This window comes from Ambystoma mexicanum, chromosome 2p, assembly GCF_040938575.1.
Source record: "Ambystoma mexicanum isolate Mex_15411 chromosome 2p, UKY_AmexF1_1, whole genome shotgun sequence".
Lineage (NCBI taxonomy): Eukaryota > Metazoa > Chordata > Amphibia > Caudata > Ambystomatidae > Ambystoma > Ambystoma mexicanum.
In genome coordinates, this window is record NC_090923.1 from 322714832 (window position 1) to 322742346 (window position 27515).

The 27515-nt window shown below is 43.3% G+C and overlaps 1 protein-coding gene across 4 annotated transcripts in view; it reads left to right on the top strand.

Annotated features, from left to right (window-relative positions):
* CACNA2D3 (calcium voltage-gated channel auxiliary subunit alpha2delta 3) overlaps positions 1 to 27515 on the top strand; it is a 3251448-nt gene that overhangs the window by 2463841 nt on the left and 760092 nt on the right. For all 4 annotated transcript variants that reach the window (XM_069643639.1, XM_069643642.1, XM_069643640.1 and 1 more), the window contains one exon: positions 13228 to 13308. In XM_069643639.1, the coding sequence (XP_069499740.1) occupies positions 13228 to 13308 (81 nt within the window). The remainder of the gene's footprint in view (positions 1 to 13227; positions 13309 to 27515) is intronic.

Consider the following 27515-nt stretch of genomic DNA (forward strand, 5'->3'; position numbering starts at 1 on the left):
ACAGTCCCGCCTCAAGGCCATTAACCGTGGGTCTAGCCCGCCACCATTGTAAAACGTTCTTTAGGGTTCGTTTTCCTTTCTTCTTCTTTTTTTCTTTGGAGTCCATGGACATTGCTCCACTTTTTGTAAATATTTGTATTTCTATAGGTTTTTTTTGGAAGTTTAATTTTGTTTTGGGATCCTGGACCCTACAAACTTTCCTTGTACATAGTTCGAGTATTATGGATTTTGTTATTTATTATTTTTACCCATGGAGGAATGTTTTTTTAGTTTACCATTTGGATGTGTATTATTTGACTTTGGACATGGACCTGTTTAAGGATTTACATTTTTTTGGGATTTCATATTCCTTTGTATTTTGCATTTAATTTCAATTAACATTCATTTATTTTTCATCGTCATGTTTGCTTTTCCTTTGGTCAATTTCATTTATTTTAATACATTTCCATGCATTCATATATTTGTGTTGTCTGCTCTCATTTGTTTGGTGCATGTGTCAGTCATCATTGCCTTAGTCAGGTGTCACTTCTGTGTGGCCATGTTGTGCATGTCTTTGGGTGCATGCATGTGTGCTTCTGTGAATGATATGCCATGGGGCTTGTGGGAAGGGGGACAAGGGGGGAAAATTGATGGGTGTGGAGTTGCACTGTGGGGGGGGCAGCATGGGGTGGCATTTGGGTGGACATTTGCTACATGAATGCATGTTGTGACAATGTGTTGGTTGGGGGTTTATGAGCCAGGACCTGCTTGCAGGTGCCCGTCACTGGTGTGGTGGAGGTCATGAGTCAGGGCCTGCAATGCGATGTATGGTGCCATGTGAGCTGCCTGCAGGGCAACATATCTACATATAGAAAATGCACATGTTAATCCCTCATTCCCTTGTCTGTGAGACACACCCTGAGCTATTTCTATACATGTGGTTTAACATACTCATACCAGAGAATATGGCAGTGGAATAATACTTTGTTTCATTATATGAAAAAGAACAAGGCAGCCTTTTCTAATTGTTTGGCAACCCAAATCCAGTCTTGGACGTACGACTTGCTAGCAGCATGTGCATAGAAATGAAACCTGCATGCTTAGAGATATGTCAGCTCTCCCCATTTAGTCTACCCTCACTGATCGGTAGGCCTCATGCCAGTGTCCTTTGTTTGAAGGCTGACCTTCCAGTGTGCACTGTCTCGGGACATTTGAGGGAGTGCAGGCACACCATTATCTCCACATCAGACTTAATGAATAGCCCTTGTTTGTGAGCTCTTCTTCACATGTTACAAGATCATGAATGTGTCCATTTCGGCAGTGCATTTAACACCATTTAATTCAATTATGCGGGGTGCAGTTGTTCCTATTGGCCTTTAGGGACTTGCTCACTCCATCTCATATAAACTTCATGCCTTTTTAATTGTCCAATATTTGGCGGCCGTAAATGTTCTTGTTCCTCCAAATCATTGGGAAATATGACCTTCACATGGTCTGCTCAAAGACTCCCTTTGTGCTTTTCCTCCATCTCTCGAAATAGCTTCCTTGGCGCCAAGCCAATGTACTCCTCTATTTTGCAAGGGAAATCAACTTCTTTGTCATCGCTTCAATTTAAGATAGCGGGCTCGTATTTTGAAGGTTGATCGCCATAAACCTTTGTCTATCTTCTTCTAATGGTCGTCCTAAATGTTGAATATATATACCTCTCATAAGCAAGCTTCTAAGTTTTCTTTCTACCTTGAGTTTCAGCATATTTGCAGTTATTTACCAGTGATTCACTTCAATCTTTTCTGTGTTCATGAGTACTGCATTGTGGAGTACATTTTTCTCTTAGTGCTTTAGTTACATCGTCATTCTTACCTATTTTCATATCGTTTCAGCCTATGTTCTTATATCTTCTTTATGACATTCTTTTGTCATTGACAGACTTTGTTTTAACGCAATATCAATTTTTTTCATAGCTGCATTTCAACAGCTCAGCAAAGTACATCCTTCTTGGTAACTTTCCTCCCGTATGTTAGCTTGCGGTTACACTCTGAAGGGTTGCATGTGTGCATATAGTCTCTCATATACTCAACATGGTACAAAATTACTGCAAGGATTCAGGCATGGGTTCCCCATCATGGTGCTTCTTCTGTTATCCCAAAATGAGGTTGGCAAGTGGGTGGGAACTAGGAGTAGAAGGGTACATCCTCCTCTAGAATTTGTTTTTGAAGAAGTTGAGGGGACAGGAAGGAAGATAGACAGAGAGAGGAAATACGATGTGGAACTTTCCTCTATCTGGTCTGAGCTCCCTATATCTACACTAAGCACACCCATATTGGTATGCAGCACCCTGGTGTGAGGCTGGTCCTTATGGGAAGGGTGTGCAGTGTGATTCCTGTTCCCAAGTAAGCTGTCTGTGGAGTGGCGCTATCACTAGTGAGGCCAGTCTGCACAAAGTCTCAAAGAGAGGCAAATCATGCTGAGAGCAGCAGAGACAGCCTGGGTCTGGGGAATAGCTATAACCGTTCTGAAACTGAGGTAGGCTCGTAGGGATGACACGTGTGATTTCAAATTGATGTGACTTGGCTAATTAGTACAGATGTTAAACACCATACCTCAAACAATTATATGTGCAGTTTAACATGTCACCAGTATAGCAACTCTCATGTGTATGTGATGTTGGGAACAGGGAAGCATACCTTTACTGCAGAGCCTGTGCAGCAATGACTTGGCTGTCACTGCAGCTGCGGGATGGGCACCTGGGACCCCTGAACCTGCGTTTTGCCACAGGAGAGCAGTCATTGTACATCAGTGTATTGATTCAGAAGCGAACATGTGAACACTTTGCTTTTGGCATGGAGCTTGTATAAGGAGGATCTGATTAGCAGATTCCATTCCAGTGATTGATATACCAGTAACCATTTTTATTAATGTACACCCTCACCAGTTGACAAACTTTCACAACATTAACCATATTCATGTTTGACCTTGCACCAGTCCCCTGGCAACCTACAAGTCCTACTTGGTGTACAGGATAATGGTTTCTCCAATAGCTGAATCATTATGCATACTTTTCCTGTAGTAATTGGCAAACACAGGAAACCTCTGAACCACTGTAAAGGAATTGGGTATTGCCCATTTAAGTACTTCAACCACCTTCCGTAGATCCATTTTGATCCTCTTTGCATTTTCATGTTCTACTCAAGACGTCTCTCACATGTCTCCTGTGATATTCCTTGGATTCTGAGAGCATGAAAATGTCAAAGTATAAAATAATCATAAGTGTTCAATAATTCCAGAATACTATCATTAATGAGGTGTTAGAATTTGGTCAGAGCAGAGACCAAAGCCATAAGTGAGTACTCAAAGTGGTTAAATCTGGCATTCAATACAAACTTTCATTCATCCCCTTCCTTTATTTGAACCAGTTATTATTATGTTCCCCGATCATGTCTAGTTTCTTGTCATTTTTAACTGATTTATCAATACAGATATAAGCGGAAGAGGATATCAGTTTCATACTATGATCATATTTAAGACATGGTAGTACATGCCTGGCCTCAAGTACTCAGCAACATCAGGAACAAACAGACAGGGGCCACTTTGGCATAGCATGGTGCGGAGGCTGATGTATCCATCCACTGTGATGCTGCTTGCATTTTCCGGAACCGAGCAATGTAACCCTGCAAATCCCTGCAACTCTCTTGTAATGTGATTAATTCAACATGAGCTATTTATGTGTCTAATCACTGCTTGGAAATATTATCTAACTGTACTAAGAACACTGGAAAATATATTTTGATTAATATGTTTATAATATTTGAGCTGTTCATTAGGTGGACATCCCAGTCTCACACCCCCCTAATAAAGAGTCCTACCTAATAATTCTGGGCAAGAAACAGGCACATTGTTCAAAAGTGCAAAGTATTCAAATAAAGAAATCAAAGTGAAGGTGGTCTCCAGCGTTATGCAGCTGAAAAATGAGCTGGCTTCATGAATCACAATATTTCTCAGACTCAAGCATTTATACACATGAACAATTCTATATATATCTCAAGTTTTGAATAACACGATATATTCTAGTAACACTTCTACTGCTTGTCAGTCAATATCACAAAATCCTTGACTTCACTTTAAAAAATTTCCAAATTAAATATGAAGCTACATTTCGGAATAATGCACAATTGTTTCTTTCCTCCAATGACAAATATACATGGTAGAATCAGAGAGGTTTTGCGTGAGAAAAGTAATGTTTTCACTTTAGAGCACATAGACTGTTTTTGCAAGCCTACCCAATCTGAGAAAACGTTTTTACAGATTATATTGCATACAAATTAATATACCCTCCCGTTCCACATCACATATCAATCTCACGGTAGGATTTCAGAATGAGGGGTTTTAAGGGATTTAAATTAACACTATGTTATGGGAATAGAAAGGATTCATTTAAACTGGCTTCCTTTTTTGATTTAATTTACATAGCTATAACCTCAAAAGACTACAAATTATCAATAACGCTCTATCAGGCTATGAAACTTCATGATTTTGTGATGCAATTCCCACAATTATCCTGTACGGTTTGATCTGTTTGATCTGTCAGCCATGCAATTCAATGCATAACCCTACGTAATGCGCCCAGATACCTGAGGGTTAGGTGCGCTTTATAAATGAATAAATAAATAAATAAATAGTCTGAATTTTCAATGTTGGTGGAAAGATGCAGTTCATTTGTACTTGGATTATGATTTTAATAGACAGAAGAACTGGAATGCACAGAAGAGCAGTCTGTACCATCACAAACACAGACAAAGCAGAAAGGTATTTTATGTTGGATTGAATGACCTATCATTGTGCCGGACCGAGTAGCGGCAACATTAATTGCATCCCCCACACACCACTGCAGTTTTCGAGGAAACCTTCACATATTCAAGATGGTATTTAACCTTGTAATAGTGTGATATTTGAATATGGTGGGTGTCCACACATGCATAACTTTGCTAATTCCACCTTTATTAGTTGATTTAGGAGCAGTAATCTTTCAATCACAAAAGAACATACAGATTTGATGGGAAGCAGTGAGCTTTTTACAATGGGGTGAGGTTTAGTGACATTCTGGACAGTTTGTGGAGGGAAGTAAATGGAACAATCACTGGGGCCAATGCATGAGTGAACCTACATACATTAAGGAGAAACAACATTAGACAGTTTTAAGTGCAGGTAGGTCGTACAGCCAACTGTGTTAGGGATCTGACCAGAATGTGCTCAAGTGGGGTCAGAGAAAGTGAGGGATGGAGGCAGGTTAGGGGCAAGGGGAAAATGTTAGCTAGAAGGCAGATGAGAGGTAGGTTAATATTTTAACTAAGAGGCAAGTAGGTAGGCTTTTAGTTTGGTTTTAAAAATAATCTGTGTGGAAAGTTTCTTGGATGTCCAGGGAAAAAGAATTCTATGCAAGTGGAGCAAGAATAGAGAAATAATGCAAGTGAGAGGAAGCACAGGGAGGGTGAGGTGCTAAAAGGGTAGTCGACAAGGCAGAGCAGAGATTACAAGAAGTCTTGTAGAGTTGGATAGAATAGGATAGATACAGTGTATCCTTATCGTGGATAGATTTGTAAACCGGGAGGAGAAATTTAAATCTGGACATGTTTTGCATCATCAGTCATCCAGCCTGGTGATTATATGAGGAAGTAGGTGTGAAGTGAGGGAGTTCAAAGAGAGTCCAGGAAGTGAAGTTAATGTTCTTGTCGATAGGACGGAAAGCATAGTTGGGGAGACCAAACAGGACGCTTGCACACTATTGCAATTTAGGGAAGACAACAGTGGTTAAGAGATACTTGGCAATGTTGAAAGGAGGTGAAAGATGTACCTAATATTTAGGAGGTTGAAATGCTCTGCCACTGTAGATTTGGAGATAAAAGTAGAGAAGGTGTGAAAAGCGTCATAGGTGATGCTGAGGTTTCTAGATGAAGAAGAGTAGTGGAGAGTGTCAGGTGGGAACTGGGTAGGCAGGTGAAGGGATGAGAGAGAGTATTTGGCGGGGAATAAGAGCACCTCTATTTTGGTAGGTTTTAACATTAGAGTGCGCAAAGCCATACAATAGTTAATGGCAGCGAGACAGTTGGAAATTTTGCTAGCTAGATCAGAGGAGAGTTCATGAAAAGAGAAGAAGATTTGGGTGTCATCTGTGAAGAGTTGGCATGGGAACCCAAAGGAAGAAATTAGACCAGAAGTGTAGAGTCTAAAGAGGAGAGAATCCAAGACATAGCCTTGTGGAACACTGACAGCTAGAGGAATGAGTTGAGAGTTGTTGTTGCTCCAGGAAATAGAGAATTGACGAGATAGGATTCAATCAGTCAAGGGCTCCATTGTGCATCCCAAGAATAAATAATGTATTAAGGATATTAGTCTGGTTGACAGTTCAAAGGAAGAGGAAACATCAAAGAGAATTAGGATAGATAATAGGTTGGAGTGCTTAGAGTGCTTAGAAGAAGCAATGAAATGTAGTGACAGGAGTAGAAACCTGCTTGTAGGGGTTCTTGAAGTTTGTGCATTTCTAAGAAATGTGTAAAACGGTTGACAATAACTCTTTCAAGCACATTTGAGTAGTGCAGAAGGAGGGAAAAAGATCATTAGCTGTGCGACTGGAGTTGATAGTCATAGGGTTAGGAAAAGTTAAGGGTGAGTTTAGGGTACCCTGTAACCAGTGAGAATGGTTGGATTGCAAGCCAATGAGGGTTAGGTAGAATTCCCTTTTCACTCTATCAAGAGATGTCTTGAGAGAGTCCAGGGCAGGGAGGTAGAGATGCATTTTCTCATGCAAGTGGGTATGCCACCAATTGTGCAGCACACAACACACAGTGCATGAATGGGGTGACCCATGGTTGAGGATGCTGAGAGGGGTGAACGATAGCAGAGGGAAGTGAGAGGTGAATGATTCAAATAGTATGGATTGGAAGCTGGAGAAAGCAATGTTTGTGGAAGAGGCAGCAGGTGTGAAGGAGAAGAGTATGATCTGTAGTTTAGAGAGATGTAGAGGGATGGCAGAAGGTTTACATTTCCTTTAAGTAACCAGAGAGGGAAGTTGTGATGAGACATCAGAGGGTTGAAAGGAGATGCCGGTAGAAACAATTAAGTGCTCAGATAGGGATGGTGCAACCTTAATATTAATTGCTGAGAGAGAGGGTGGAAACGAACCAGAGATTCAAAGAGTAATATCAGGTGTGGGTAGGTAGGTTATGGATAGGGTGGAGGGTGGGGTGACTAAGAAACGTCTTAATTTCAGAATTCTGATAAGTGGTTAGAGCGGTTAAGTCACCAAAGAGAATGAGGTGATTTTTTGTGGAAATAGAATCAAGGAGTCCAACTTCATCAAAGAATGGTCCAGTGGGACCAGGAGGGTGAACAAAGAAGATAATTTGAACCAACTAAGCTAGAGAAATAGTACAAATGGTGAGCTTAATAGAGATAGGAGAGGATGTGGTTGGAGATTTGTTATGCTTTGAGGTGGGAAGATAGTAAGTGTCTGACGCCTACACCTCTGTCTATCCGACGAGGAGAGTGAATGAATGCTAGTTTGGAGTTGTGCAAGGCCGCCAGTGTGGCATTGGCAGATGGAGCAATCCCAGTTTCAGTGATAGAAACAAGGTCCATGTGTTCAGTTATAAAGGAGTTTTGTTGCATACAGTCTGAGCATTGCAAACTGCAATGTTGAGTTGATGTGGCAAGGAAGAGTAGAAAAGCTGATTCTCAGAGGAGGAGAGTCGAGGTGGAGGAGTGTTAGGTGAGGTATGGTTAGCTCATCACCTTTGTTTGTTGTAAGTAGGTGAAAGAAAGATGGAGTATTGGGATTTTCGAGTTGTGGGTTTTATAACAGGGATAGGAAAGGAGGAAGATGTAGCATGATTGGAGAAAGCATAGTGCAAGGTGGATAGGAGGAGCAGCAGGAGGAGCAGGAGTGAACTCATAATAGGTGAGTACCACAGAGGAATCTATGTGATCACTGCACCACCTGTTATCCCGCCGACAAAAATCCTGACTGCAATTACGTGGTGACGCAGTGATCAGATAAATCACTTCCTCCCGCCTGCCCCAACGCGCAATCCCAAAATCCCCATCCCCCCACACTACACTTATCTTTAATGTGGCACCCTCCTGTGTGTGCTGCCGACATCCTTGTTCCCCTGTGGTGTCAGCTCCTCACACTTATTTGTGGCAGTGCTGATGCCGCAGGTCCCTTTCTTTTTGTATTCTTATCCCTGCTTAGCCTAATGGTAAGCGGGGACACAAAGCCCTGACCCCTGTTACTGCACCCAAGGAGAGAAGAGGTCACCCGTGCAACCTCCGCTCTGCTCAGGCACAGTAATGGGGTTCGGGATTTACCATGCTCAGGCCCAGTTTTAGTAATGACTCCATAATCGTGGTGACATTATGGTACTATACCCCACAGAGTGGAGAGACAGCACAGTTACTAGCAGGCTAGGGGGACTCACAGGTGCAGCAGGGAGGAAGGCAAAGAGGCTGGTCAATGGCTGGTCTTCACCCTTCACTGTACCATATTTAACAGGGACGCCACTGGATGGATGCTTCTTTAGAGTTGAGAAGTGCTGTCACATGCTCTTGTCACTTGATCGCCTAGTCCATCAGTGGTTGGTCTCTCTAATTCTGTACCTGGTGTTGCTGGGATGAGGCAATTATTTCATGGCAATGTACCTAGTCTGTTCGATTGTTTGCCAGTGTGGCATTGGCAGATCAAGAAATCCAAGTTTCAGTGATAGAAACAAGGTCCATGTGTTCAGTTATAAAGGAGTTTTGTTGCATACAGTCTGAGCATTGCAAACTGCAATGTTGAGTTGATGTGGTAAGGAAGAGTAGAAAAGCTGATTCTCAGAGGAGGAGAGTCGAGGTGGAGAAGTGTTAGGTGAGGTATGGTTAGCTCATCGTCTTTATTTGTTGTAAGTAGGTGAAAGAGAGATGGAGTATTGGGATTTTCGAGATGTGGGTTTTATAATAGGGATAGGAAAGGAGGAAGATGTAGCATGATTGGTGAAAGCATAGTGAGAGGTGGATAGGAGGAGCAGCAGGAGGGGCAGGAGTGAACTCATAATAGGTGAGTACCACAGAGGAATCTATGTGATCACTGCACCACCCATTATTCCGCCGACAAAAATCCTGACTGCAATTACGTGGTAGTGCAGTGATCACATAAATCACTTCCTCCCGCCTGCCCCAACGCCTAATCCCAAAATCCTCATCCCCCCACACTACACTTATCTTTAATGTGGCACCCTCCTGTGTGTGCTGCCGACATCCTTGTTCTCCTATGGTGTCAGCTCCTCACACTTATTTGTGGCAGTGCTGATGCCGCAGGTCCCTTTCTTTTTGTATTCTTATCCCTGCTTAGCCTAATGGTAAGCGGGGGACACAAAACCCTGACCCCTGTTACTGCACCCAAGGAGAGAAGGGGTCACCCGTGCAGCCTCTGCTCTGCTCGGGCACAGTAATGGGGGTCGGGATGTACCATGCTCAGGCCCATTTTTAGTAATGACTCCACAATTGTGGTGACATTATGGTACTATACCCCACAGAGTGGAGAGACAGCACAGTTACTAGCAAGCTAGGGAGACTCACAGGTGCAGCAGGGAGGAAGGCAAAGAGACTGGTCAATGGCTGGTCTTCACCCTTCACTGTACCACATTTAACAGGGACGCCACTGGATGGATGCTTCTTTAGAGTTGAGAAGTGCTGTCACATGCTCTTGTCACTTGATCGCCTAGTCCATCAGTGGTCTCTCTAATTCTGTGCCTTCTGTTGCTGGGATGAGGCAATTATTTCATTGCAATGTTCCTAGTCTGTTCGATTGTTTGTATCTAGGACAATTCACCTGCACCACGATGCAGGAGCGGAAAGCTCCGGTGGGACTGTAATGGGAGATCATAGGTTTTAGGTACAGAGGAGCCATTCCAAATAGTAAGCGATGCACCAGGGTGCCAGCTTTAAAGTGTATGCATTCCCGCACTGGGAGCCAATGGAGGTCCCTCCCATGATCTGAGATGTGGTCCCTTCTCAGGATTCTCCTGATGATGCGCACAGCATCATTCTGTAGAGTTGGCATTTTTTCAAACTAGAACTGGAGGTACCAGTTAGCAAGGAATTACAGTGATCTAACCATCAGAGGATGGTGGCTCGGGCTATGTTTGCACAGTACCATTCAATCAAAAAGGGGTGGATGTTCTTGAGCAGGCAGAGACAGTAATTACAATTCTGGCTAACCTGGTTAACATAAGCATCTGCATTCAATGAGACCTCCAACAGAATTTGTTCTTTACTTTTCACTGGAATAATGCTGTTTTCAATTGTAAATCTTTTATGACCTAGGATCTGTTTGGAGAGAGCCTGCTGCAAAGATGAGAAACTCTGTTTTGCTACCGTTAAGGAATAGCCAATTTCTGGACATCCAGGACTCAATTAGAAAATAATGCAAAAACTAGCTGCGTGTCATCAGCGTAGTTTGTAAAGAATATGCCTGAGTCGTCAAGGAGCGGGCAGAGTTGTTTTATGTACAGGTTACACAGAACGGGAGACAGGCACGTTCCCTGGTGTTCGCCATACTGGATGGAGGCTGCCAGAGAAGAGGCTGCTTCCCAATTAATTATAGACAATCGATTCGAAAGAAAGGAGTGGAACCATCTGACAACCTCTTGGTGTACCCTGATTTAATGTTACCCGACAGCCTGTAATGAGATCCCATATACTCTCACACATAAAACCAGATCTATCTTTTTGGAACATATGAAAGCACTTTCATGTTGCCAGGCACTCCACGAGTTAACACACTCGGCCCCCTCCGTTGGGGAGGCGGAGTGTTAGTGTGACTTTGCCTCCCTCACCGACCCGTTGAGAAAACTTCTGCAGAAAGAGTCGTCATTCGAGTGGACCCCCGCATGCCAACAGGCATTCACGGCCATTAAGCAGGCCCTCACAGAAGCTCACCACCTTGCCTACTTCAACCCTGCTTGGCACACTGAGGTGGTGGTGGACGCAAGCCCAGTCGGCCTCGGGGCCATTTTGGCTCAAACCAGTGGTGCGGACATCAACCCGAGGCATGTGGTCGCCTACGCGAGCAGAGCGCTGTCAACACCGGAGCTGGCCTATTCCCAGGCCGAGAAGGAGAGTTTGGCTGCGGTGTGGGCATGTGAGCATTTTCACAACTTCCTCATTGGGAAGAAATTCACGCTGATCACTGACCACCAGGCACTTCTGTCCTTGTTCGGAAACCCGCACACCAAGATGCCGCCAAGGATTGAGCGGTGGGGCATCCGGCTACAAGAATACAACTATGACATCATACACCGCCCCGGGGGTGAACTGAACCCTGCGGATTATCTATCACGACACCCTGTTGGGCCCCCGCTAACGAGGAAGGGTGATGTAGCCTATGTGCAATACGTAGCAGATCATTCGCTGCCACCAGCGTTATCCCTTGAAAGGGTGGCCGCCGCATCTGCTGCTGACCCAACGACAGCTCTTGCTATCAGCCTGACCTTAACCAGCAAATGGAAGGACCACCACAGAGCGATGTTAGCCCATCCGGGCGTCAACAACCAGGAGATCGTACGACTGGCCAGGGTGCACAGTGAACTGGCCGTGATGGACAACAACATCCTTCTACGAGGCTGCAGGATTGTCATTCCTGCCACACTACGAAGTGAGGTGGTCCGCACGGCCCATGAAGGTCACAGAGGGGCTGAGAACACAAAAAAACTGTTGAGATGCCACATCTGGTTCCCCTTCCTGGAGGTGGCGGTCGATGAATGGGTGAGAAACTGCCATGCGTGCCAGTGCACCGCCCCGATGGAACGTCCACCCCCGCTGCAACACACACAGATACCTGATCGTCCTTGGGAACTGCTACTAATTGACGAACATTCGAGAATCCCGATAGTCAAAACAGTTTCCACCACAGCGTTTCCCCAGGTGGCAGCGGTGCTAGAGGAAGTATTCAGTGAGTGGGGGGTTCCCAAAACCGTCAAGTCTGACAATGGACCACCATTCTGTGGGCACGAGTTCGGGGCGCTGGCAATGCATTTGGGTTTCAAGCACATGAAAATAACCCCCCGGCACCCGCAAGCTAATGGAATGGCAGAACGCTTTATGGCTTCAATCAAGAAAGCAATACAGAGAGCCAAGGTGGAGGCAGTCCACCCGCATCAGGCATTATGCCGCCTCCTGAGAGCTTACAGTAATACCCCTCATGAAGCTACAAACAAGACACCTGCTGAACTAATGTTTCGCTATGAGGTGCGGACCCGCATCCCACGTAGGTCGTCAAGCGAAGAACCACTTGACACGGACACACTCCAACGTGATGCTGAAACAAAGGAGAAGGCGAGACGTGACACTGATGCGAGGCGCCATGCTGAAATAAAAGATTTCCAGGTAGGAGACGACGTACTTGTGCAACAACCGATAAACAGGAAGACGGATCCGCGGTTTGCCCCAAGTCCCCTGAGGGTAGTCGCAGGGAAAGGCACTATGGTGACGGCTGAGGATCAGAATCGAGCTGTCACCAGGAACTGTCAACAATTTAGACATTATATCAAGAGGGAAGGCACAGAAGTGCCGCAGAGGTCTACTTCCCCAGAGCCTCGCATGCAGAGAGACGACCTCTGGACCCCTCCGGTCGGGGATCCGGGAGGGACCAGCCAGGGAGTGAACAACCCCATTGCCTTACAGCCAAGTGCTCAAGAGGAGAGGCCACGACGAGTCATCAAGAAACCAATGAGACTTGTTGAAGAGTGTTAAGTTGATGTTAGGATATAATGTTCGGGGGTAGTGTTGCCAGGCACTCCACGAGTTAACACACTCGGCCCCCTCCGTTGGGGAGGCGGAGTGTTAGTGTGACGTAGGAGCAGGGAAGCGGGGGTTTGCTGGGAAGGCGCGGAAAGGCGCCAGTTAGTCTGTTATGTATTAAGCGAATAAAGAGGTTCCTTTGCATCTCCGTGTGTGCGTCCTTCTTCGTGCCGCACAACCGGCAACATTTCACACTAGTAAAATTAAAGATGCAATATGCATATGTTAAAATAAGAACTGATGTTTTTTTTCCCTCTCTTTAGTTTCACTCACTCTTCCAATCATTCACTATCTTTCCCAGTTACCAACTTTTTCAGCTTCTTGCAGACACATTGGAATTTGCACAATATGTATCTATGCACAGACAAGTAATGTTCCTCTGGTTTTAAATGCATGGCTGTTTTCTTTTAATTTCAGGAACGGAAAATAAAAGCAACGTGGTGACGGCCAGTACTGCGGTTCAACTTTTAGACGACAGAAAATCGCCTGTCGTGGCAGGTAAACATTTCTTCTCAACTCTCTTTCTATAGCCTCGAAGCATACCTTGTGATACCTTAACGATTACAATAGGCCTTCCTTGGGTTACTAGTTAAAACGTGTGGTCCACTTCAACAGGGTGCCTCTCTCTTCATAGTTAATTTCACACGGCTTTTATACAATATATGAGATTTGTGACATGATAAGAGTTTAGAAGTGTAAAAGTGAATCGACTTCGATATTTTTCCCAAAGAAACATTTTTATTTTTCTGCGAGGTGCCCTGAAATTAACATTGCAACATACTGAGGATGCGTTCATGTTATCCTTACAGTTCAATGCGCTCTCGCTGCATGATATTATAAAACATCTTCTTGATACTGAATTTGTTAAGACTATGTTTGATTACTTTTATATTATACGATATGCTACATGAGTATTATCATATAATTCGATATTCTACATGGTCTTGTCAAACAAAAGTTGGATTGTAAACCTATGTAAAATGAATGTGACAACTTAACTATATCAGAGACCAGTTCATCTAACATTTGCAATGGTGCTAAAAAGTGAGCAAATACTTTGATAATGCAAATTAGTACCCGTCAAGAGCGAATCAGAATGAAAGGACCATTCTGATTGGCCCTCGCCAGGTCATTGCCCTGCCAGGAATCCCTGGATTGCATGCCTATGTCCCCGGTGGGGGGCATGTCAGACCCTCTGGCCGTGTGGAGGCTCGAAGCGGGGCCATCACCGCTACGAGCATCCACACGGCCAGAGGCTGCCTTCGTCCCCCGCTGGGGATTCAGGTATGTTTTTTTTTCATCACCCCGCCCCACTCTCCCACCCTCACTTACCTTTTGCCTGCTTTGTCCCCGGTGGGGGACGATGGCAGCCTCCAGCCGTCTGGGGATGTGGGGACATCCCCGCTCCGAGCCTCCACATGGCTGGAGGCTTCTATCATCCCCCTCCGGGGACCCACGTACGTTTTTTCTTTTTTTCTTTTTTTCTTTTTTTCCCTCCCTCCCTTCCACCGTCCCAACCACACTTACCTTTTTTCTCTGTCATCTTTCGGAAACTGATGCGCCATGAACACTTCTGTTCCCAGAGCGTCCGCTCCCGATGGCCGCCATGGAAACAGAAAACAGACTCTCTTTTTCCTCTCTGTTTTTCCTTTCCCGGGCGGCCATTTTCTTGTTGTTTTTTTTTTTCTGTTCTGAAACTCTGCTTTTAGTGTCCCGGTCACGTGGATCTGCGGGCCGGGGTAGTAATAGCTATATGCCCCTCGCGGCGGGGGCAATACCGACTCATGTAATATCCCGGGGCCTTCGTTAACTATGGGCCCCATGGCATTACCTTAGTCGGTAATGCCCCCGCCACTCGGGGCATATTGCTCACAATCCACATTATCAAAAAAATATTGCACGAGGGCATACATTATTCTGGCAGTTTTTTTTGCACTATATGTACTTCTTAACATACAACAAAAGATGTCTGTTACATTTCATGTCATACGACCAGATATTACCCATTGGGGCTAAACCTGTTTGCTCCATTCTCTATTATCATAGAGGTAAAATTGGTACTAAATTAATTTGCTTAACTTTTTTTCATCAGTCTAGATCCTTGATAATCTGGCCCCATTCTTGGAAGAAAGATTCTTGGCAAGGTATACTGATCCTTATTTCAACGGAACGTAAAATAAAAATATATTTCGGGTGATCTATCCGTTGGACTCAAATACCTCAGATTTCTTCATGTCTCTTTAGTGGAGTATTCAGGGTGTGATATTTAGGTCGATACAATGGTAGATTCCTCAATCTATACACCACCTAATACAGTCTATTTCAGGCCATCCTTGTTCCAGTATTACAAAACTATTGCTTGTACAAAATTTAATTCAAATCATCTTTTGCTCCATGATATTAACCATTCTTATGATGGGTGGAAAAAGAGTCACATGGTTTTTGTAGAGCCCATGTCCCTTGCTTAATGTATTCATCTCCCAAATTTAGAGTAATAAGTATTTAACAGAACAAGCACATTACGCTTTTTTTCTGGCAACTCCCCTGTTTCCTCCAACAATTGAGATGCAGGTGTCAAGATGGATGAAGATTGGTGCTGTCAATGAACCATACGTCTATGTGATTTTTCACTGGAAATGTTTTGCACACACAGATCTGAACAGAATTCACCTTTTCCATCTATACAAAACCCTAAATTGCTACTAGTTCCAGAACATGTATCTACAGTTTCTGTGACGGGTCACAAGCATATGCAAATCCCATTCTTTCACTTCTGTGGCAGTTACATGTGAAGAACATGTTTATATAATACAAGCAGCCTGCAATAGCTGTACAAAAGCTTGGAAATAATTGTCCTATTACAGATTAGTTGTGACATCACTGACCTCTAATAAGAAAATTAAATCACAACAGTACATCACAACAACTCTGTAATAATGTATGCTTCAGTTGGGACCTCACAATGCCTTCTGCTCGAGCCAGCAAAGATAATTCAAGCTGCCACTGCAGAACTTAATTAAAGCTGTGTAAAGCTTTTCAAATTCTTTCTTTGCAGAATAGTTTTCTGTATCATTTTAAAGCCATTCATTCACAAGGAATTGTTCATGGTATAATGCTTTTCTTTTTCAACATTCTTTTTTATTAAACTTTTTTATTAACATGTTCATGATATACAACTTGACCAGGCAACATAGAACTCCCCTGCACCACTTGTCCCTCTCTTTAAACTCCTCCCAATCAACCCATACCATGGTCTAACTACCACTTTGCCCCTTCAACCTCCAGACAATGTCCACACGGCTTACTATCAGTTCACAATGCCTCTCATTGTATCCCTAAGTACCATCCGCCTCCCCTTAACAGCTCTGTTTATTCCCTCCCCTTCCCTACATCGAATAAGCCAGTTCAGTTCATGGGGGCCTTAGGTCTTGAGTGGATGCCAGCTTGTTCAATAACTTCCCCCAGTCGCGTTCCAACTCATTGTCCCCCTCGGTGTCTCTCTGCCTGCACAGATGATCCAGTCTGACACACCCCACCTGCTCACATCTTGGATTCATTCCCTTACTGATGGGCCACTTGTCCCTTACCATGCCATGGTTATCCACCTTTAAGCAGGAACAAGCAGGAATCTAACAATCTTGTTTCAAGTCTTGTAGGTCTTTTTTTCCAGTAGCAGACCACACAAACAAATGTCATGCTTACATTTGTATTTGCTCCCCGTCAACTTGTTGAGGTGCCCCACCACCTCCCCCCAGAATCACGTGATGATCGACACCATATGCCACAATCCAGCATGGCCTTGCACACATCTCTGGCATGATGGGTCTATTACGTACAACCTCTCTGGCGTTAAATACACACTGTGCAGGTAATAGAATTGGGTGAGTTGGCACTGCGAGACGTCTTTCTAACTTGCTCCCACATCTTTGCCCACGTATTGTCCAGAATATTCATGGTATAATGTTTCATTTCTGCATGTTAGGTTTTTTCACATGTGAGTCCGAATCTGCTTGTTTTTTTCGGATTTTAAAGCACAACATGAAAAAAAAATGTTTGCAACATTTTATTAAACAGCTTGAACGATTTTTCTGCAACACATTCTATACTGATTATATTGATCAGCAAATTGAAGATCTCTTACATTAAATTAAGCAAGAGATGAGGTATTCAAGGGAATGACCCCCTACCATACATAAAAAGGATTTTGCAAGTCACCCTGGAATTCCGTGACCATATGAAACAAGTACTCAATGACCTGCAATATCCTTATAATGTACAATAGGGGGGTACTTTATTCCATAAATAATGTCACAAGCACTTGTTCCCGTGTGTGATCCCAATAATCCTGTATGATCCTGTATTTGCATTTACTTAGACTTTGCACATGCATGTTCCCCCAGTGCTGGATTGTGAGTCTGCACAGATGAGGAATGATTTTCGAAAAGCTATTAGCTCATTGCTGTTTCACAGAGAAATATGGTCGTACTCAAGCCCACATGTAAATATATGAGACATGTGTGATGTGCTGGTCACATATCTTTCAATAGATTTGGTACGGCCTCTATTGACACATTTATGAACGTGTTCCTATGTACTTCCATTATATTGATGGTTACAATGTGTTTTAAACGGTAGAAACCTTGTTCTCTAGGGTTCCTTAATTAACGTTGCCATTTGTAGTGTTTTCTATTTGTGCAATGTGTAATATTATTATACTCTTGCTTTTTATATAAAGTTATTTAAATGGTATCTACTTGCACTGTTTTTACTGGCATTGCCCATTATCTTTGTCAGACATGAATTCTTTTAGCACAGAGGCGTCTTCAAGGAAACTAAATCTCTTACCTCTGTCTGAAAGAAACTGGATCCAAATGTGCGAGAGATCAACTAAATCAGGTGGTTTCCATAACTACTCTGATACTTCAGGTCTCCAACAGTGTTTTTTTACACACACATTAAAGCATCATTTTGAAAAATGAATGCTTTTTTAGGATGCTTTGAGGAAGCTCTGTGCTTAAGGGGAATAGGGATTGTCGACAGCTAGACACAATGGGATCCTGCAAGCTTTCTCTGCTCACCTATTGGTAATGTGGCTGAGCAGTTAATGGCAACACTTAGGATGTCAGTAGGGCAGTTCGCACATAAAGTAACCCGCATATCATTCCATTTAAAGTTGTCTACACCAGAGATTTTATTTAAAAAAACGACTTTATATTTGTGGGCATACGTACTTTTATGCAGTTTACAGTTAAATATGTTGGTTCAGAAGACTCATCAACGTCTTTGGGTCAGATCTTGACCGGCTATGATTAAGCCTAACATTCAGTATTGGCTTTTTTCACATAGGCCTGTTCTGGCAATTAGTCAATGCTTCCCTGTTGTACATTGACACTGTTTTTGGTGGGGACATTCTAGCAATGCAGTTAAGCAGTACAGAGACAAGGCAGACTTTTATAGCTAGGGTGTCATTCAGTTGTGTTGTTTAATGAATGGTGCGGTTGAAGTACTAAGCAGTTACGGTTATGTTTGACAGATATAGTTCAAGTCTACACAGAACTGTCTCGGGAGGATAGCTCAGGGGCAAGGGGCACGCCTTCGAAGCAAGAAAACATGGAGCACCACAGGTTTGATCCCCGTGTCTGCTCTAAGAAACCTCTGGGTATTAAGCGCATTATAAATAACCTATCATATCATATCATACTGTGGGGATTTACAATGGAACTGTAAAGGCGACAATTAGTTATTGGTTTCCATAACGACACGCATTGGGTTGCATCCTTTACCAGACAGGACACCATTGACAACAGGTTTTTGTGGAGCTTATGTCCTCGAAACCTTGAACCCAGCTATGCAGAATAGAGCACAGAGATGTCAGCTCACTCTAGTCTCTTCAGATGTTCAGTATGTGTGTGCAGCAGCATGGCTAAGACATTGGGCCTCATCACGAGTTGGGCTGTATTCCCAGCTGTAATACCAGCGGCTGTAATAGCCCTAGCACCGACCGGCCTGGTGGTATTACCACCGGATCACAGGTTGGGCCTAAACGGTAAATCCCCATTCCTGAATGGGTCCATTGGATCCAATGGGGAATTTTCGGTGCTAATACTGGGGGCTAATACAGCCAGCTGTAATACTGCAGAAAACAGGGATTTTCACCTCCAAAAAAAGCTGGAGATAAAACAGCCGATTTAGCACCCAACTCGCGATAGGGCCAGCCCTTAAATGCGGCAGTAATACCATTACCTCCGCATTTAAAGGCTACAGCCCACCTCATGATGAGGCCCATTGTATGGATATTGTGCAGTTCCTGCTGCAGGGCTATGTCACAATCTTCTTTAGTTTGGCAATCTTCAATTGTTTTGTGAATCATAGAATGGTTGGACGGTGCATACATTAAAACTTCAATTGGCCACCCAATCACTAGATGGTGCTAGATTCGAACACTCCTATACTACAACCTGGGAAATCCTTCAAACGTGGATTCTTCTCAGACATCCCAAGCATTTTGTATCCAGCAACATTTAGTCCTGTATTTCCCTGCCATACCTTCCAAGGCAGACCAATACAATAACCAAATATAGCACAATCAACTTTTTACACTGGGAACAAAGTTTAGCTGTGGGACTCACTTAGTCATTTTACACAGGAGTGACCTCATGTCACTCTTATCTAAGATGTGTAACTCTGCCTTGAATTTGGTTGCACGTACCTGTCCTTCGCTTGGTCATGGGATCACTTTTTCACTTACAATGCCGCCGACTGTCCTGCACCAGGATTGATTGGACAACTACATCTTGCTCCTGGCCTCCGCCCTCTTAAGTGCCCTCATTCTTTTCTTCATGAGTGTTCATTATTTTGGCAGTTATTTTTCCACTCCTTTGCCAGTATTCCTCTTTCTGCATGGCTTTTCTCTACTATTGTGCTTTTCTTCTTTACTATGCCGTATCTTAATTCCTCTTTTCATTCCGGTTGCACCTGTCTACATGTCTCCTCTCCTCGCAACCCTGGCAATCTTATGTATCCCCCTATTACTGATATTACTCATTCTGTTAACATTCCTCTTTGAAATTCTCTATCACTCTGCAATAAATGACACTCACTACACTTTTTGTACTTCCATTTTCATTTCATTTGTCTTATTGAAACTTGACTCTTGCCATCTAACAAAGCCATCCCTGCTGCCCCGTCTTCTTCTGTTTCCTTATTCCTTATTCTTTTACTAGAGCCCTGTTCTGGCTTCTCTTAGCCATGCTCTGCTTTCATCTTGTGAGTATCATTGCTCTTATTACTCTCGGCCTGTTCCTATTGACATCTTGTGATTTACCATCCCCCTCGTTCTATTCTTTCATTCTGTGATGATGATCTTGACACTCTTTTATCCCTTCTACTCCCTACAGATCTCCCTTTTTTCTTATGAGTGGCTTCAATTTGCATCTTTCATCCTCACATTCGAAGATAACTCTTTTAGGTATTCTCGACTCCTAGGTCCTGTTGCAAATTTACACCCCTCCCTCCCACACAACAGGCTCGTCCTTCGAGCACATTGTTTCCACAATTCCAATGTCTCGTCATCTCACTTTCACTTTCCTGATTGGGCCATTTTCTTCTTTTTTTTCTTTCTCCTTTCCTCACCTCCCCGTCCTCTCCCGTCCTCTTTCCTCTTTATCTCTTTATCTACCTTTCTTCATCATGATCTTCACTTCTACCAACTGCCTTTGTTTATTTCTGAACTTATGTCTCTTCTTCCCTGTACCATTTCCTTTGCCTCTCTCTCTATTAACGTTGACACATCGGCTCTTAAGTATAGTCTTATACTGAGACTTTTGAACTCCTTTATCTTTCTTCACCTTTTTCTCCTTCACATAAACCATCTCAGCCCTGGATTTCTTTCTCTGTCTGTTCTGCCGATCAGAATCTGCATCAGGCTGAATGTTGGTAGCGTAAATCTAAATCTATTTTGGATCTTGATCAGCTGACTTGCCTGCACTCTGATTATGATGTTTTGCTTCTTTCTGCTAAACAACATTATTTCCAAACCCTTTCGTACTACATCTCCTGTCATCCTTGTTGGTTATTCCAGAACCGTAGCCGCATACTTCCTTCCTTTGCCCCAGATCTCGCATCTCTTACTGGCCTTCCAGCTCCCCACTTTCCAGACTGCTTCTCCTCTAAAATCATACTTCTTTGCTGGACTATTACTTCTATGTCATGTCCCCCATGATCCTTCTCTTTCGCTGCCACATCTAATGTCTTCTTTGCATCTGCTGCCTTAAGCTGATGTTCTATCTTTTATCACCCAGGCACATTCCACTACCTCTCCTTCAGTTCCTCATTCCTCCTTCATTAGTCCCTCAGTCTAGGAAGCTATTCTCCCTTTTCTTACTCCTCATTGTCTTCTGCAAACTTTCCTTCTTCTTTCAAACATGATTTTATACCTCCTTTTGTGAAAAAGATTTCACTCAAACCCTCTTTGCTGTCTAACATCCGCCCTATCTCTATTCTTCCTTTTCTATCTAAAATGCTGGAGTTTGTTGTTTACACACAACTGCCTGTTTTTGTTTATTCCAACTCTCTTCTATCGCCTTTTCAATCTCGGGTTCACTCTCATCACTTTATGGACACTGTTCTCTTACCTGTTTCTGGCTCACTTCTTGCAGCCTGCTTTTCTAAGCTATCTTCATTTCTAGTTCTACTTGACTTATCGGCTGCTTTTAACACTGTTGACAATACTATTATTTTATCTTCTTCACATCATCTTCGTTTTCATAGTGCTGTTTTTGACTGGTTTCTCTCCCATCTTTCCAATCACACTTTCTCTTTCTCATGGGCTGGTCATTCATCTTCTATCCATCCTCTTTCTTATGGAATTCCCCAAGGCTCTTTCCAGGGGCCTCTTTTTTTTTCTCGTTCCACTAACCCTCTCGCTGCTATAATTTCTTTCTATGGTTTTGCCTATCACTTTCATTCTGATAACTCTCAAAACCATCTTACGTGTTCTTCTCTGTCTGAATCTATTCATTCCTCTGTCTGCCTGTTTGCTTTCCATTCAGTATTGGATGCTGAATCACTATCTACTCCTCAATCTGTCGTGTTTGGAGGCTTCCATTCATATAAATACATGCACATAATCATTGATACTGCTCCAGTTATTGAGTGGTGTTCCAACACTGAGGTTTGTCCAATGTGTGCCCTCATCATGTTCCTGCCAACCCTGCCCTCCCATTTTCATTGTGTTCTCACCAAGGGCCCTTTGATCTCAGTAATAATATTAATACAACATTTGTTAAGGAACCATGTCTGGACATTGAGACTAGCTCTAAAGAGAGTGACTCATTATTTGTGTGTTTCATTCAAAGGAGAATTCATGTGAACATGTACCTTGATATAATAATGCCTCTTCACTATGCCAAACATGACTTCCATCTCTTGTTCATGTCGGGTCAATCCTCCCAAACAGGCACCTCCAAACATCCCTCAACTCAATTCTCTCACCTACTAAAACCCTCGTCTATCTCTTCCACTCTTTCTGAAAATTATCTTCCTCTCTACTTCTAAAATGTCTACCATTCACAGTACCCTCCCTACTGACCTTCTGTCCCCCAACTGTGTGATTCTCCCCGCCAAGCATACCCTTCTCTCCTGCTACTATGTCTTTCTTTCCACCTGCCAACCATAATGAGAGTCTTACCTTATTCCTATGGCTAACCATTACTGCACACCCACTGAGCAACTGCCTCAGCATTTTATGAGTCACATTGCTCCTGGTGTTGCTCCACATCTTACTTGCCTCTTCAACTAATCCCTTTTCAATGCTACTTTTCTCTTGTCCTATAAGTCAGCTACTGTCATTTCTCTCCTTAGGAACCCTAGTCTCGATCCTAAGTATCCCAATTATCTTGTCAACTTTGGTGCTGTCTCTCTTTTCCCACACTATCTCAAAATCCTACTGTGATAAGGCAATTGCTTGGTTTGCTTCATATCCTTCCCCTTGATACTTGTCCTGAAACAAAAGAACAAGGGGTTGGGGGGCCCTGGGAGTCTCTCTGCCAGACATTAGTCCTGGTTGCGAGAGCTATACCCAGATTCTTTAGCTCACTATCTTTCACATATATCCCAAACATATCAGTCTTTGTCCTACCCAGGGGTAGTCCATCACCGAAATGATAGGCAATTCTCCTCTGAACAAGAGTACCAAAAGCAACCCCAGACACATGTTTTGGTCTGGTTGGACCTCATCAGTAGGGTGGAGCTGTAGCTCTCTAAGAATAGTGAGCAAGGGGTCCACGCTGGATTCCCCTAGTAACTTAGGGTGAGACCCAAAGTTACTTGTCCTGAAACAGCCTTACCTCCCCAGTCAACCTTCCTTACTGTTGGGGTTCTCCAAGGGTCTCTCATTGGTCCACTTCTCTTCATTCTCTATGCTTCAGCTATTGGTGCCCTGATCTACTCTTATGACTTTTACTCAAATACCTTAGATGTCTTCATGACTTTTAAGTAGAGTATTCAGGATGTGATATTTGGGTTGACACAATGGTAGATTCTTCAATCCATACATCACCTACTACTGCCTGTTTCAGGCCATCCTTACAAAACTACTGCTTGTCCAAAAAAGTATGGAATTCAAATCATCTTTTGTTCCAAGTTATTAGCCTCAGATCTTCTTCTCCATTCCCTCCTTAACTGATGAGCTGTTTTCAAAAATGTTAAACTGTCGCTATGCCATCAAATACTGGATGGCGTCTCACTTGCTCAAGCTCAACTCCAGTAACATGGAACTTCCCTACTTTTCAGCCACACAGACTATCTCTTCCTTTCCACCTCTTCGACTCTTCTATCCTGACTGCCTTCCTTACTCTGCTTCTACTCATAACCTTGTTTTCATCTTCGACCCATCTCACAACTTCATACTCTTCACCTCCAAATCTGTCCCTGCAGCCAGAGTATACCTCCTCGATATCAGAAAAATCTGTAATCTTCTTCCTTTCAATAATGCTAAACAGCTAATCTCCATCTTAGTCATTTCTAGATCTGACTACTAAGCCAGTTTCATCTATAGCCTTTCCAACAATGCTTGTTCACCTATTGAAATCTCCTCAAATTTGCAGTCTGCATAAGTTTCAACTTTTCTTACTTTACCTCTACCTCTTCTGCCCATCGGCAGATTGGCTGGCTATCTATAAAACAAAAAGCTAGATATAAATGTTGTCTCATAATCCTCAAAACGATCCATTTACTTGCCCCACCCTTCTTATCCACTCATCTCACTCCCTACTCTCCCCCTCGCTCATTAAGATGATCCTCATCTCATCTCCTGGCCAATACTCAAGCCCACAGTGCTACCCTCTCATTTCCACTCTCTCCATCTCCTCAGTCCCTTACATTGGAATGCTTTTCCTCTCCCACGTGGTACTGCTCCAACTCTATCACAATTTGAATCCAACCTCAAAGCACTCCTCCTTTCTGAATAACCTGTTTTATAGCACTCTACATTCATCGATTACCCTGCTTCCCTCTCTCCCTACCCTCATGGACAACCCTACACCACTTTTCTGTCACCCCTCCATACTTAATTTAGCACTTCTGTCGCCATCCCAAAGTTGTTCTGTCCTGTCCTTGTCTCTGGTTTATGTTTCCACCTTCCCCTGCAACATCTCACACCCAAGAACCCATATTTTCCTCTCTGCTATCAATGTTAAATTTCATAAGCATTTTTAAGAAAAAATACGCATTGCTTTCCTGTGATTTCTATAATTCATTAAATAATAAATAAATGCATACATACATAAATAATGGATTCCAATGGAATCCATAATAAAATATCAAGCATGCTTAAAATAAAATGCTCACTCAAGACAGAGGCAGAAAGCATAGCAGCAATGTCTCTGTTCTGTGCCCCTCTTCCACATTGTGACAGCAAGAAAATGGGTTTCAGTGTAAAAGGAAAGTTTAAAATAATGTTACGCTTTATTTTTATGATCCAATGTATTAAAAAAATGAACCCCTACGTGGTATTTTCATAACAGCTGGAAATTGCATGCAGAGGACCGCCTATACTCACACTTATTTTCTGTAGGGTCCACTTCATGCAATTTTAGCAACTCTCAAACTGGAGCAGGAAACAAAAATGTACAATGAGGCAGAAACCTCTTTCATCTCCAGTTTTACTTTGTGCTTTGAGGGATTTAAAGCACTGTTCTGCAAATGAGCTTTACAGGCAACATTTTATAATGGAATCCAATGGAATCCGCCAGCTCACGAACCACAAGGGTTGCAAGGACAGGCGCAGGGGTGGCAGATTATACCATCTGTACCCCGAAGTAACTCCCATGTAGATAATATAAATTGGTGTCAAAGAGTGCTTGCCTGTTTGGACAGATGCAGTGGCCAAGGAGGTAATACAGGACAGAGAATGTACATATTTAGGATTAGTGTCGCTAAATGCTTATATACATGGGAGAAAATAGAAAATGCATTCATGGTTGTTAAGGATTGCAAACTGGCAAAGGTGTAGTCCTGGCTTTTTTTTGTGTATCAATAATAAAATGATGCAGGCAATTCTGTCTCAGAATGGGAGGCCTGCTAACAAGATGTCCTTCCATAGCATAGTGTACACCTGCTATCTGCCTAATCAGGACCCTGATCTGCAGCACCTGCTCTCCACTGTCACAGATCAGGTTCAGGGTCGCAGGGTCCCTCTTGACAACTGTGGCTAGTACATCTCATAATTATTAATGCCACAATAAATAGGTAATATACTACTTTATCCCTGTTAGCCCAGCCGGGAACAGGCTATGTGTATTCTCCCAAGACAAGCTGTCTTGCAGAACCCAGCAGGACAGGAGCCAGTGGGAGCTTCCTCCTCTATAATCATTTTGAGGTCATGTCACACCTCCCTGTAGAAAGACAGCCCCTCAGCAGGAGCTGTCCTGAGAAACAAGACTCGAAGGGCACGGCCTACACAAGAGAACTAGCTTCACACCAGGGTAGTGCATATCAAAAGGGCCTTTGAAGCTGTGGGCAAGGGATGGCGGTGGAGTTAGTATAGAGAGAGGGAGCTTAACATAGTTGAACAAGCGTTACACCATCTTGCTTCTCTCTGTTCCTCTTCTTTTGTTCCTCCTGCCCCCTTCTCTTTCTTTAGTGCAAAGCACTTTGGGTATAATGCAAGCATGCAAAGACCACTTATCTCAAGAACAGGGATTGGACCCTTTCAAGCAGGCTTCCTTTAGTTTAATCACTTGGGGACTTTGGGCAATAAAATAGTGGGTCTCACACTCCATCGTTGATTCACGTTTGGTCTTCAAGACTTAAGTATGAATTAATGTGGACCTTTTTTGAGAGAGTTGACCTTTCCAAAGCCCTCAGCCACAGAGGTTAAGAAGGAGGATTCCAAGGCAGGGGCAGGCTATGCTCCCTGCCCTCTCCCAGAACACATTGCTGGTGACTCCTGCTGAGGAGAGGACCTGCCATTGTGCACCATACCTCCATGAGCTGGGAGAGCAGATCATGATAGGACTACCCCTGTCCTAGAGCTCCTGAAGTGAGTTTGATAGCCTTTGGCACTCCCTCAACTCCAAACACCCATGCTTGCATCATAGAATCGGCTCAGTGCTGTGCGATCCAGCAGCGTCTCGTGACCTGACCAGCCTGAGCACCAGTGCACCATGAACTTGACTATAAATTCCTGCATTGGACACAGCAGTGAACCTCCAGGACTTCACACCACTGGATCAATTCAACCCCCCAGACACAACCGTTCCAACCGACACAACCGTTCCAACTCCGGATCAACACCATTGACTACCAAACATTGGATTAAGGTACTTTGAATTGATTCTGGCCGTCTGACCACCCTTCTGGGACATAGACACTGGACTTGTCCCAAATGCACATGTTTCCATCAAAAGGTGTATCCTTGTATATTAATTGTGGCTGCTGATTGCCTTTTCATCCCATTCAGAGTGATATCTTTCTAGCCTTTGCTGGTTCTGGATTTTTTTCTTACATGGGTTGGATTTTACAGTGCTTTAGAGTTGTTTTAACATTAGCATGTTTATTATAGTATATATATATATTTATAGAACCTTGATTGAACATTCCTTTTATTCTGGACTGTTTTTACTTTGCTGTTGGGGCCGCGACTCAATCGCATTCACACCCCTGCTGAGCATTTAGCCTTCCCTCAGCCCACACTATTACAAAAGCTTAAGGAGGCAAATATATCTTGTGTCTGTACCTGTTTTACCTTTATGATTAGGTTAATTGTTGGTTTGTAGACGTGTGGGGGATGAGCAGGTGGTTTAGCCACTACTCATCCTTGTAATCCTGAAGAGCAGAAGTCATTTCGTCACGATGGATTATCAAATATTTTAGCAAGATGTGTCTGAACGGTGTGAGCCTGCAGGCAAGAGGCATAGTTAATAGTTAGCAAGGGATATAAGCAGCATGCAAGCAGTGGTAGTAGCACTATCGGTATCTGGACGGAGGTTCGGTGAACAGTTATAGAAACTCCTCGAGAAAATGGTAGGAGCAACCTAAAGAAATTCAAGACAACCAGGTCTGCACCAAGCTGGTTGCCAATAAATGATACTCTCCCAAGTGATGGCAATGAAGTATATAGGGGATGCTGAGCAATCTTGGTAAAGAGACATTGAAATAGAAACAGAAAAACAAAAGCAGACCAGGCAATAATGTATGGGCATGTT